Source organism: Phaethon aethereus (genome assembly GCF_964289735.1).
Source record: "Phaethon aethereus genome assembly, chromosome: 1".
Taxonomy (NCBI): domain Eukaryota; kingdom Metazoa; phylum Chordata; class Aves; order Phaethontiformes; family Phaethontidae; genus Phaethon; species Phaethon aethereus.
In genome coordinates this window covers 57,377,822-57,391,770 of record NC_138575.1, presented here as the reverse complement: position 1 = coordinate 57,391,770, position 13,949 = coordinate 57,377,822, and the positions used below count along the sequence as shown (strand labels likewise).

General features: G+C 42.0%; 1 protein-coding gene across 1 annotated transcript in view; it reads right to left on the bottom strand.

The window, feature by feature from the left end:
* MRTFA (myocardin related transcription factor A) overlaps positions 1–13,949 on the bottom strand; it is a gene marked incomplete at its 3' end in the record, with an annotated part of 78,063 nt that overhangs the window by 43,308 nt on the left and 20,806 nt on the right. The window contains exon 2 of the mRNA XM_082011129.1: positions 3,143–3,299. Within this exon, the coding sequence (XP_081867255.1) occupies positions 3,143–3,299 (157 nt within the window). The remainder of the gene's footprint in view (positions 1–3,142; positions 3,300–13,949) is intronic.

Here is a 13,949-nt window from a genome sequence, read left to right as displayed (position 1 = left end):
AGGGGCTGCCCTCTTGCTGGGGATCTCCTTGGTGGTGAGAGCTTCCAAGTCTACACGTGCAGGTTGTCCTGCCCTCTACTGGATGAGGTACGGGCCACCAACCAGCTCTTCAGGTGCCTGGAGGCCTTAGGACAGTAAGGTCTAGATCACTCATGAAGAGAACCATATGTTAACAAGCACTTGCATGACTCCTGATCTCTTCAAAGTACTGAACAGATATTAATAGTTTAATCAAAGGCTAAGCTAACTCAAATTACCTCACATTTGCTGTGGACCAAGAATGTGCACACAGTTACGGCAGATCAGATGGCATGCGAGAACTTGTTCCTGTGTCTGGGCCCTGAGACACAAATCTTGGAAAAAGACAGGTGAGTTTCACTGTCAGCCCCCAAGTTACACTGAACATTTTTGAAGGGAGGACTTGCCAAAAAAAGCGCTTGGTTTAAGAGCAATGAACGAAAGACACTGCACAGAGGTGGAAAAGTTGTGATTTACTTTTGGAAGTACTTAATTCTAAGCTAGACTCACATGAATGCTAATTGTTTTTTGAGTAGCTTTCTGAAATTTTTTAAAGCTTGCAATTCCCTCTTCATATCTTTCATGAGGGGCTACCATACTGTCGTGTTAACAGGTCTAGGAACTGCAAACTGGGCTCTGGTATTTGAAAACTAAGTCATTCCAGGGCATTCTTGAGCAGAAAACATGTTTATGGATTCCTGAATTCTAGGAATTTTACAAGTAACTGCTCCAACACATACTTTGAAAAATACAAGCATATGTTCTTTGACTTCCCCATGTCAAATCCATGTCTGTGTGGAAAGGATCAGCAGTTCCCAAACTTCAATGTCAAGTCCCAATTCAAAAAAATAAATCAGATTTAGGAGACCATCTGTTTTCCAGACACACAGAAATAAGATGAAGTCTATTCCAGATAGCAGCTTCTCATGAGATTTATTAAGAGAACAGGTATGAACACTGTCAGCATAATACAGACACCTCTTATTTGCCCAGCTTTATAAAGAGGAGAAAGCAGACTGGCACCCATTCACCTGTGTGCGGTAATGAGTGAAGAAGAGAAGTGCATGAATTTTCTGTCCTGGGCGATAACAAAACTAAGCTGTCACATTTTCAGGGGGGCCAAAACTAAGGTACAACAGTCATTACAGTTTCAGCTCAATGCTAATTCTGGACTTTCAGAGCTTCCATAAGGGTTTACACATGAGTGTATCTGCTTCTCCACTGCCTGTAAGATTTGGCTCTGCAAAACACAGTGCATGCTACAGCATAAATACAACAGGCATCCCAAGACTGCAGGAGACTGGAACGGAGCAGCAGCAAAGCTAAAGGGTTATTCTTTTCTCTCCTGACATGAAAGAAGCTGGCAGCTTCTATTTATCTCCCCTACCCTTCCTGTTTGGTAGCTGGTAGAAAGTAGCTTTCCTTATCATGTATGATATTGAAGTATGAATTAGACATGGGGTAGGCTGATGATATTGCTAGACTTGCAGAGTCAACACAGCCTTTTCAATAATCAGAATTATACAAGAATTCAATGACCTTAATTTGCTTCAACTTGAGACAGCAGCAAACATTTTTATATTGATTAAAGTACTACAGAATTGCATTTTCCTCATTCTACCTGTTATCCCACTGTAGAGCCTGTGATATTTAGTGACTGAATGAAGATGTATCCTGGCACATCCAAATGCAAAGTGCTCACCTTCTGTGAAAATCAATGCCTTGAAAATACAAGACAGCTGCTAGTTCTGGCTCTTTTTATTTTGGTTTGGTTTTTTTCCTCTAAAGACTGATGTGCTGCAGTTCTTTGACTCCAGAGCAAAGTAATCTGGGAATACTGCCTATACTAATGGATTTATGACTCCCAAAGTTGAATTTGAGGACTGTGACTTCGGTTTTCTTTTCCATACTTTTTCAACAAAGAGTATGCCAATCAAAACAAGCAACAAAAATTTTAATATTTTTAAAATCTAATAACAAGCTAACTCTTGATATCAGTTAAAGAGGCTTGGTAAGGGCAGTGACAATAGGGAGTAGAAAGTTAACGGTTTTGTTTGGCAGACTCGGCAGGCCTAGAACTGCATATGAGAGAAAAAATCCTCTAAATGCAACTGCTGAAATCGTCCTCCACACACTGGCCATCTTCCCGTAACAAACATGGCCTTATTCTGTCTGGCTTTTTGTCCTTTATTTTACTTTTCTGATCAAAATGTCACTGAAAAGCATTTTCTGCTCCTCTCAAATCACCTTACTCACTCTCAAAATCAGTCATCTTATATCTGAGGCCACTGTTCTCAAGATCTTCGTTCACTCCTGCACCTGCAAGTTCCTATTAAAATTTCACCTGTAGCTAGATGGATGCAGTATTTCTGATAAAGCATAAATCTTGCTATGTTTGCCATTGGCATTTTGTTATGTTTTGTCACTTTTGCCTGCAATCTTTTCCCAGTTCCTGTTTGTTGCTATTTATTGTGCTGTGCACTATGAATGGATCACTGTCTGTTTTCATGTTCTCAATCTTTTCTCAATCCCTTCAGATCTTCTCTCCTCGTAGATATCACTCCTTGAAATTTGACCTCTATCTGTCTACATGATCTTTCAGAATTGTCAAACCCCCTTAAAAATCAGATATATTTGCAGGAGAATACCACTATCTAAAAGAAAATCACATTTAGATATACAGATCCCACTCCTTCCACACTCTCCAAACAGCAACATACTGAAACTTAAAACATGATACTCTGTCTCCTCCAAAGCAGAGTTGACACTCCAGAACAAGCTTTTACACCTTTAATAAAACAGCCTTAAACATCACTATAGACATAGAGGAAAGGAAGAAATTTAAACTCTGAAATTAAAACTTCCAAATGCAAGTGAAATTGTCCTAAGGTCCAGGCACTGCAAATCACTACATACAGAGCTCCGACCTCATTCTATGACATGCTTATGAGCGCCCTCAGGGACAACAGGTCACAGGAGTCAGTGGGAAACCCAAAATCTGGACTACTGCCCAGAAAAGAAAAAGTAGGGAGATTCAATATGCAATAGGGAAAAAAAATAATTTAAAAAAATCCCACAAACCAATTACACAGTGCCTACAACAAAGAAAGCAGAGCCTGCTAACCTTCTCGTAAGCTGTGGTATGAATCTTGATATGTGCTTGAACAGCTCTTCCCTTGCTTTAACACAGTCTCTGCAAGCGGCACAATCCCGACATAGGCAGGCTGGAGTGTCTTGGCTTTATCCAACATATTAGAGGAAATCCCTGGACCTGAAGGCAGATTCTGTAACACAGGAGGCGTCCCAGGCTAGTGGAAGGGGTGCTTAATCCTCACAAGAGACCCAACCGCAATCCCTCTCTACCAGGTTTCGGTCACTGCACGAAGCGGGAGACTGGAAAAAAAAATTAGTTTACTGCTAGATTCCAAGGCTGTGCTTGCATAGGAACAGAGAAGTACTTGAGGCACAGACAAATCCTGACAGCCAACATCTAAAGATTAAAATCAGCAAGGCTCTTGGCAAATCTTTTCTCCCTATTATCTCAAAGCTCAGACAGAAACTTCACTGTTTCAGCAAGCGGCTATAAGCATTCAGGATCCCAGTATGCAGAGCGGTGCTTATCAACAGATGCGTGGACTTCTTCGTGGGGCCACTTGCAGTAACAGCCAACCTCATTCACCCAAAATAGTGAGCAGTTGGTTTCTCTACTCACACCACAGACACCTGCCAGACAGGCAATATCATGTGATTGAGCACTACCCTCTCTCCCCCCGCAACTCCCGACCGTAAGCACGCCGTGTACACAGCTAGGAGAACACCACCATTCTGAGTGCAGAACCTGCACTGCCTTTTGTCCCTTCCTGTTTAAACTATCAGAAATGGAATTTTAGTTTTGGAGAGAGCTAAACTGATAATCTGGGAAACAGAGTTCCTCTATGCATTTGAGACCACATATAAGTAACATCAGGCTACTTCTGTACAAGCACACACTCTCGCCTCTTCTTCCCTTAAATCCTTTCTCCCAACCTAGCAGAAACACCTACCTGAAGACAATCAGGAACCCTCAATCAATAACCCTCTACTGCAAGCACTAGAACTTCAGAATCTGTGCTTGTATGGAGGCAGTCATTTTACCTGGAGCTTATTTAATGTGCATCATGAACAGATGCCATATGGTTGACAAACTTTGGTTATACGTACTACTCAACATGGTACTGGAATTGGAAGTGGCCAGGGAAAAGCACGTTCCATCCAAGCAACAGCCAGGAGGTACTCTCACCAGTACAGCTGGTGGCTTTGTTAGTTTTTAATCTCACTAAGCATGCATCATAAAAGGTGCAATAAGTCTGAGGAAAAAAAAGGAAAAAGAAAAAAAAAAGAAAAGCTGTGCAATAAATACACATACCTGGAAAAAAATATTCTGGTATCTTTCCAGAAAAAAAACAGATTAATAGTAATTGGTATCATCCTACAAGCCTGAAGCAAAGATAGCCACATAGACGTTATAAAAGTAAGAAGTTAAATACTCTAAACACTACGGGAACAGTCTCCATTTCATACTCTGCCCCCACCCCCAATCAAGACAAAAATTTCTCATCTCCAAATAGTTTGAGAGGCATCCAAGCCATTTTGTAAAGCCAGGCTGGAATAACAACCACAGAGAAAAAAAAAGTCTCTAATAATGAAGCTAATATCTAAGAAAAATGGTGTTCAACCGAATTTAAAAAGCATGACTAACTCCACCATAAGCTGCACTAGAGCAAAAAACCAATCTTACGTATTGTTACAAACTAAAAACTAATATACAGAATTTTACATGTTTACTAAATAATGATGCTAGATGGCATCAGTGACATTTCTGAGTACCTTCAACAGTACTCTTCTTACTTTGAAACGTTCAACCTTCAGTCAGAAAAGAATCCAAACTCTAAAGTTCCTGTGGGTAAAAAAATACCTTTGGTGATAATATAAAGCTCCGTAATCACATTATCCCTAAATTACCAATGTATACTCAACACAAACTCTCATCTTAAATTTAGGATTTGTAAAAGTCAGGTAAAGGTTCAGTTTCACAATGAACTTTGGCCATTAAGGTCAAATTACTGCATAAATAGATGATCCTGCTTTTGCGTGAGCATTAGCAGTCGTGACACTGCAGAGAGCTGCCTTGGGAAGCTGAGCTGGCAGACCACAAGAGTGCTAAAACTAGGATGAAGGAGGAGAGAAAGAAACACACTGTCCGGGTCTTCCCTTTCAGCAGCAACACACAACTGCACATTGAATCAGTCCTGATACTCTGTGCAGACAGGTCCCATAATTACTGTAATAACTAAAGAACAACTACCCTGTGCCAGACTGAGTCCTACTTCTTCTGGCAAGCAGTACACTAACTGCATGGTGGAAATGACAAGATTCAGCTACAGAGGCCAAAGACTGCTATTACTTTGCCAGCCAAGGCCTCTGAGGCAGAAGCTCACTACAGTGTACAAGGCTTGGGAAATGTGAGCTGGTTGCTCTACCCAGCTGACTCACCAATACCCAGGTATTGCCAAAACAGCCCTAAGGTGTTGCCCAAGTTGTGATGAAGAAAACTTTAAGAACTGAAAGAAGAGAGGCACCAAACAGCTAATAATACATGAAATACATTGCTAATTTCTGCAACCTGATGGTACAACCAATCCTCTGTGGCTATAATTGACAACTCCAACTTGATGAAGATTTGATCCTCTCAATGTATTACTGCAGAACTGCAGATATGTATGCGACATACTTTTCTTCCTATGTAGAAAACAGCTTGGAAAGAAAACACCTGATTGGCTCAATGGTAGGTAGATAGATCTTTTCTTCACTGAGCAAGATACTCTAAAATTTTGTCCTACAGTATCAAATTCGTCCTACAGAGTTAGTAAGCATTCTGAAAAAAGGAGCAATTATCCAAAAAAGAGAAAGATGGGCCAGAACATTCCAAAAAGGACTTGGATAATGCCGTAAATGCTGTAAGAAAACAAACTCCAAGGGGCCCAGGTTGGAGGATATCTTCGACACACAAGCAAGCACTTGTGGGGTACCTCCTTGCAAAATATGGATTCTGATAAATAAGTAAAGACCAAGAGAAACCTGTCATGTATGAAACACTGACACTACTACCAGATGTTGATGAGCATCAAAAAGTTAAACAAAAGTTTAATTTGTTTTATTGGATCCTGATGTACCGGTAAGAGCTCTGAAAGTCTGATCAATGATCACATGGACAGAAACACAAGCGTACTCTAAGAACAAGTAAGGCCTGATGAGTAACTTTGACAGTTACTTTGGAAATCAGCAGGGTAGAAGGGAAGGTACATTTCATGGCAGAGTTAGGATTTCCACCAACAGTTTCAGTTGCTTAACCACTCCAGAAAAGTAGGATCAACCCACACCAATGCGTGTCCAACATTCAGTGTCTTGCACAACCTCTATCCTAGAATTGGCAGCAGTGCTGTTGGCAGAAAGATCACCTTTATCAACAGGACCTAGGTATTTGCCACAGATTTCTGGTTTAGAAAACATCAAACCAAATTTTCATAATCTGTCCATGAGACATCTAATGAGCCTTACGTCCTTTGACTTTCAAGTGTGAAATGAGATACAGACTGTGGGAATGTATTCTTCCTCAAGATGCTGCATTACTATGTATACCCTCACACAGAAATAAAAAGTAACCAGGTGTACACATGGCTTGCACGGATACTGCTGCAAGTTCTGAGGCCTGGTGGGCGCAGAATGCAATACTTATATTTGAATGCCAGTTATCATTACTTACTATTTTGAACAAATCCATTAACTTTCTCTTCTTTTGTTTTTCTATTCTCAAAAGCCAAGACAGCATATAAGCAGCAGCTTTTTCAAATTCCCATTCTGTGTTAGAAGAGAACTATGGAAGAGTGAACAACCCTCAAGTTCTAACCCTGCCATAGATACTTGACCTTTAAATTCCAGGATCACACAAAGATTTGCCTGTGCAAAGTTATCATCAGACCTGGAAGCTATTGCAGCTTTAAGCTAGCTACCACCAAAAGAATCTCTCCCAGTTCACCTTCTCCTGTCCTCTCTCAGCTACACATGCTCTTAGCCTCCTTAAAACCAGTTCTGACATTTGTCTGGTATCTTAATGACCCAATTCAACCTACTAAACAGCATTACCACCAGGTGGGATGAACACCAGAGCTTCTGGCTGGTGAACACAGCTGGGAAGAGAGAGAGACTACACCAGTCTTGACACAGGCTAACTTTGGATCAGCTTAACTGTAACACAGAATTACATCATTAGTTTTATCCCCAAAGATTAATGTATTCTTTAAATTCAAATTAATGAGCAGATAGAAAATTTTCTGACAAACCACTCACACCGACTTAAAATGTGCTTTTTTTTCCTCCTTTCACCTCCAGTCCTCCCCTGCAGCAGGTTCTCTGCCTTCCTTCCCCCAGTAATAATGTTCTCACACGACACAATGCCTGCAAGGATCTGCATGCACACAATTCAGTGATGAAATCCAAACAATGTTCTGCTAAAAACTGGCAAACAGCTGCAACACATGCATACTGAGGCAACATGAGAAAGACCTCAGTCAAGGTCTAAGCCAGAACCCTTAGAAAGACATATGAGCCCACTATATTTGAAGATCTGTTTCTGATATTTCTAGCAAGCAGACAAAAGCTGGAAAAATAACAGAATGCTGCACCTACATCACTGTAAACCTTTGATGTCTTATGATGTCTTATGACTTTATTAATTTTATACTTCAAAATAAATACAGGCTTCACACTGACACTTGTGTCGCTTACTTTTTCTCAGCTAAGAATCACATTTATGTAATGTGAATTTGCTTTGGATATTCCCAGGATCCTGCCTCCCACCAACAGTGACCTTCAGGAAGAAGTAGGAACATCAAGCTGGGAGCACTGTACATTCTTGCTTCTCCGGTTCTCAGGAAGAGCCTGAATTTTACATACTCTGATCTTTTCAACTAGCTGGTGACAGCTAGTGCTGCCAGTCAGTGTGCAGAAAACTCCTAGACACAACAGGTAGCCAAAGGTAACTACCATGCAGATGTAAAAAAAGGCAACAGCAGTGGGCATGCCTGGGAACCTGGATGTTTGCCGTAGCTTTTTGAGCAGCTCTTCAGTCCCTCAACCCACTCTGGGATATACCACCACCCCCACTTTTGGCAAGTTGGCTGTCATTGAGCTGTAAATACTATGAGTTGAGAGCATAAAAATAGCTGCTGCACAGGCTGGAAAACTTATCAGATGATGTCAAGGCGCATTTTGAGCCTCCCCCCCACCACTTCCTTTCCTATGTCACTTTCTCATTACCTCACGGTCTCTAATTCTGAAAGTGCTTCTCTCTGCATCTTTCAGCTGCCAAAGTGAACTTTACACAGCAGCTAGAGCCAAATCAACCCCCAGCACATATATAAACTCTGCCACCCACCCCATTCCTTGGGATTCAGCCAAGATGTCAGTTTGCCTTTCCCTGAAAACACACACATGAAATCTGTGATCCCTATCTGCAAAACACAGGAGCGAGAAGAATCAGTTCAGCCCAAGGAATGCAACGCTGATCTGCATTTGATTAACTTGGTAGATAAGCAGTTTCCAACCAGCAAGGCAAGTCAATATTGCAAGTGAGGTGTGGAAAGACAGCAGCAGCGGTGCCCCATCCCCCTCTCAGCCCTGCCTCTCTCCCAGGCTTTGCAGACCTGAGGAGGAAGGAGAGGCAGAAGGAAGCCAAAACCTTTGCTTTTCCCACCTCTCCCCTCCCCAGACCAAGAACACAGTTGGTCAGTGTTGCTGACCAAAGGTCATTTGCAAAGAGACTGTGGCAATGTTGCTACAAGGGCAGAAAAGAGGTGAAGGAGAGACAGGAAGGGAAGCAGAGATGTTGGTTCATTTATGGTCCATGTTCTGCTCTTTCCTCCCTCCCCTCCAGGACCTGTTGTACTGAGGATGCCAGGGGGTGATGAAGAGAAGGAAACAGTTCAGAAGTCTACCTGACTCTAGATGGTATCGAAACAAAAGCATTAGGCAGCACATGTTCATAATATTACTAAATGGAAGTGTTACACCCACTCAGAATGTGTCATCCATGCAGCCAAAGAAAGCAGTACAACTTTTAAAGACAAGTCAGTTAAATCACCTTCTTTATGAGTTTGGTTTTATTTTCTTTTGAAAACCACCGGCAACAGTTCTGTCAATGCCATCCTCCAGAAAGCTGCACATACACCCCTTCACAACAAAATGGTGTTGCCTATGTAGAGATTTCTATCCAAGAGAAGAAATGCAACTAGTAGGTGGATTTCTCTGGCTAATGTAGAGGAAAGACTCTGTCCACAACAGAAAACTGTAGACGGAAGGAGGAAAGCAGAGAGATTAAGAGAAATTTTTATAGCTATTTCCCAAACAACTGCAGTCCACGGTGCATGAGCCTAACAAAACCAAGCAAGTAAATTAAAACCACATATCCAAACACATTTTATTTGTTATTTTTACCATTTTGGTTGACAAATTCTGGTTAGATGCAAACACTGCTGCATACCTCTTTATAGTTCAAAGTTACTAACCCTTCTTCAAGTTACCACCCCCTGCTGAGCCCCCAGAACTGGTTGTATGAATGCTCTCACTCTGTTCCAGTGCAAAGTTAGAAAGATTAGCTCAAATTACCTTTGCTAAGCCAACGAGCTTCACAGGGAAAGCTCACACATCAAGTACGGCATCTCAAATGTGGGGTGGGTATCTCCAGTGGAGGGGCTTAACTGAGGGGCTGCTCCAGCTGGAATTGCAACAGAATTCCCATATACTCCTTAGTTCAGCTATTATCCATCGTGCTCGAAAATAATTACTTAAAACCAAGGGAAGTAAGAGTAATAGTTCCCTGCTTTTACCTAAGAGCAATAGTTTACCTGTTATAAAAGAGTCAAAGGTTTCAAGCCAGAGACAGTCACCCGAGATTCAACAAAGTTAAAATAGTTCTTATCAGCCTTCCCATCTACAGTTACGTTTGCTAATTCACTCACATGCACCCCAGATACATCTCCAGGGGTAGGCAGATGTGCTCATACACATGCAGATGTGCATTTCCCCACTACCACCACCACACACTGGCAGGAACATTCAGAGGTTGCAGGGAGACTGACATGTGAGTAAGTATATGCTGTGCCCAGTAAAGAACGCTGAGCATAAGAGACCAGACTTTTCAAAATATTTCCTCTTGCAGATATTCCAGGCATTAATTTAAAACAGTATGAACAAGAGAAAACAGAAAAACACGAAACATTTGGTTTTGCTCTTAAGAGCAGGAAAAAAGAAGTTCTGGCTGCTAGACCAAGACAGGTAGTGAGCAGGACAGAGTGGAAAAGGAGGCAACTTGAATTTGCCTTAAAACAGCAATTTCTTTGTAGGAGGGAGTAACTGTGAAAGGATGGAAGAAAGATACCCTTCCCCTCATGTTAAGGCATGTCTCAGAGTTTGAGAAGTTATGTCACTAATACCTGTGGTTGTGAGCAGAAGATACACTGCACTTCTCCCTCCCACATCCTTTCAGCTTCTGGCAATAAAAGGTTTCTTCTCTATCAAACCCTCCTGCTGCACAAAGGGGCTACCTGCAAACACTTGGAAAATGCAGTCTATTTTTAAACTACCTAAGCAAGAGAGGAAACAGCCAGGCTGCACTCGATGTTCATGCACTGCTCGTGAAAGGATTAGCAAACCCTTCATTTGCTTCGCAGTTTATATTAGCAGAATAGCTACTAGGTAAACCCTTGCTACAGGATTGTGACTTTTGCCCAGAAAGCTACTGTTTCTTCTCCAAACACATCATTTACATAGGAAATAACAACATTGTGGAGACTCAATATTACAATTATTTTTTGTTAATCTGATACAGAATTGCAATCCCAGAATGTGGATTTTTATTAAAATATCTATTTACCTTTTATGTTTGCAGAAGACTGCTTCCCAACTTGAAACAACTATGCACTAATGGAGTTATAATTCTAAAAATACCATAAACCATCCCATTCATTTAATAAGTTAGTAGTCAATGGACAGTTAAAATAAAAAAATAAGCCTAAAGTCTGCTCTGAAGTTTCTGAAGCAACTTAGATTGTTGTTATATTATATATATAAAATAACTATGTTAATAATTTTATATGTGGGATTTTTTCAACTGTTAACTTCTTCTCCAAAAATGGTTCAAGTGCTTTGTCACAGACACGTTATAGTGGAGGCTCGGATGAGGTAAAGTAGGAGAGGAAGTTTTATAATACCAGTGGTTAGCTGCAACTGAAAGTGGTGGTCCCCTTTTCCATTGTCACAGATGCTCCTCTCACCCCCTCAGTAAAAAAAAGCTACTGTCAGGATTTTTTGAGATGGGAAATAATTTTGTCCTCTAAAATCCAAAATTTAGTTCTTGCATTGCCAAAGATGTATAAATCACCTCCAATGTCAAATGCTCAAACTCCTCCTTTAGTGCCAAAACTCTCAGCTATCCCTTGGATAGATGCCAATCTCAAGATTTCATGGTTGCTTCGACAACTGAATTTCTGTTTCCAATATAAAAATGTATAGTATGTTCAAGTTTTAATCTTTAGCTACAACATAAAATAAGCCTGAGACAATGTCAAGGCGCGCAACCATTTAATTTCATGGAATGGACTGCACTGATACAGAAGGAAAGGGCTGCCAGGTTCTAGTATGGATTTATCCCCCCTCCTCCATGTGCAGATATTTCAGACTTTAACTGCAACATAAAGTATGAATCTCAAGAGAGAGACAAAGTGAGACTAAATTTAGGATAGTTTTTACCTGCATGCCACTAAATCATTCAGTTTTTGATTAGCAGGAAAAATATCCTGGTTATGCTATAGTGGAAGGAGTCTTTTAATGCCTTCGTGACATTCACTTGCCTATCACTTTAGGAAGATGCGGTCTTGATGGTACTACCATTCCTTCTCCACAGACTACATTAAGTAAATTGTATTCTGCATTAATCAAACCAAAGGTTTATTTTCCCTGAAGTTGTTCAAGGCTGTAACAGAAGACAGACTCTTGGTATGAAATGTACAACTTCTTCTAGTTCATACATCATCTGTACCTATCACCAATGATTTGGTCACAATACCCACAGGTATCAGACCAAAACACAGTATTTTCTCCAAACAACCCGAATTGACCTAAAATACTTATGTGGTTCATGATAAATCCCATTTTCCAAAGACACAGGCTTCCTTTGCAAGGAGCATGATTACTTTTAAAACAAATTTTATCTCATATGCAAGAGTTATGGTAAACCCAGCCATGAGAGCAAAAAAGAAAAGGCAAGTTACTGAGAGGGTATATCCTCCTCTGTTGCCCCAGCAAAACCTGCCAAATCTTATGAGTTTTAATCCCCAACCGGCTTAAAAGCGTTGAAAGGCACTGTATTGGGTTTGTGTGGCAAGGTTTTGGTAGCAGATGGGCTGCAGGGATGGCGTCTGCGAGAAGCTACTAGAAGCTTCCCCCATGTCTGATAAAGCCAGTGCCAGCCGGCTCCAAGATGGACCTGCCGCTGGCCAAGGATGAGCCCATCAGCGACAGTGGCAGCACCTCTGGGGTAACAAAGTTAAGAAGGGGAGAAAAAAACGCAGTGCAACAGCAATTGCAGCTGGATAGAGGAGTGAGAATATGTGAGAGCAACAGCTCTGCAGACACCGAGGTCAGAGCAGCAGGAGGGGCAGGAGGTGCTCCAGGCGCCAGAGCAGAGATTCCCCTGCAGCCCATGTTGAAGACCATGGTGAGGCAGGCTGTGCCCCTGCAGCCCATGGAGCTCCATGCTGGAGCAGACCTCCACCTGCAGCCTGGGGAGGATCCCGCACCAGAGCAGGTGGATGCCCAAAGGAGGCTGTGACCCCATGGGAACACACGCTGGAGCAGGCTGCTGGCAGGACCTATGGACCCATGGAGAGAGGAGCCCAGGCTGGAGCAGGTTTGCTGGCAGGACTTGTGACCCCATGGGGGACCGAGGCTGGAACAGTCTGTTCCTGAAGGACGGCACCCTGTGGAAGAGATCCAGGCTGGAGCAGTTCATCAAGAACTGCAGCCTGTGGGAAGGCCTCACGTTGGAGAAGTTAGTGGAAGACTGTCTCCTGTGGGAGGGACTCCATGCTGGAGCAGGGGAAAGGTGTAAGGAGTCCTCTCCCTGAGGAAGAAGGAACAGCAGAGACAACGTGATGAACTGACTGCAAATCCCATCCCCCTGCCCTGCTCAGGGGGAGGAGGTACAGAAAATTGGGATTAAAGTTGAGCCTGGGAAGAAAGGAGGAATAGGGGGAAGGTGTTTTAAGATTTGGTTTTAGTTCTCATTATCCTACTCTGATTTGATTGGCAATAAATTAAATTAATTTTCCCCAAGCTGAGTCTGTTTTGCCCATGACTGTAATTGCTGAATAATCTCTTCATGTCCTTATCTCAACCCACGAGCTTTTCATTGTGTTTTCTCTCCCCTGTCCTGTTGAGGAGGGGAGTGATAGAGCAGCTTTGGTGGGCATCTGGCATCCAGCCAGGGTCAACCCACCACAGGCATGTAGCCTAAGTGCTTATAACTGTAAACGTAACTCTGCTTGGAACATTACGTTCTGATTTGGGCCTCAGTTTTCTGTTCTGATTCCCTCCTCCTAAACCTGTGAGCTCACCTGAAACAATATGAGAGAAGTCTCTCTTCAGTCACTATCTTTCATCAGCTGCGTGGCACCCCTTTAAGATCTTCTTTTGTCGCTTTACCAGAACCCATCAGTCAGAACCTTACATTTCTGGATTCTAAACAATTCAATTCTATTAAAACCCCTCTGGATTGATAAACTAAGTTAAAATAGGTAGAGAGATTTATATGTAACACAGTCTGTGTGTAAGAACTA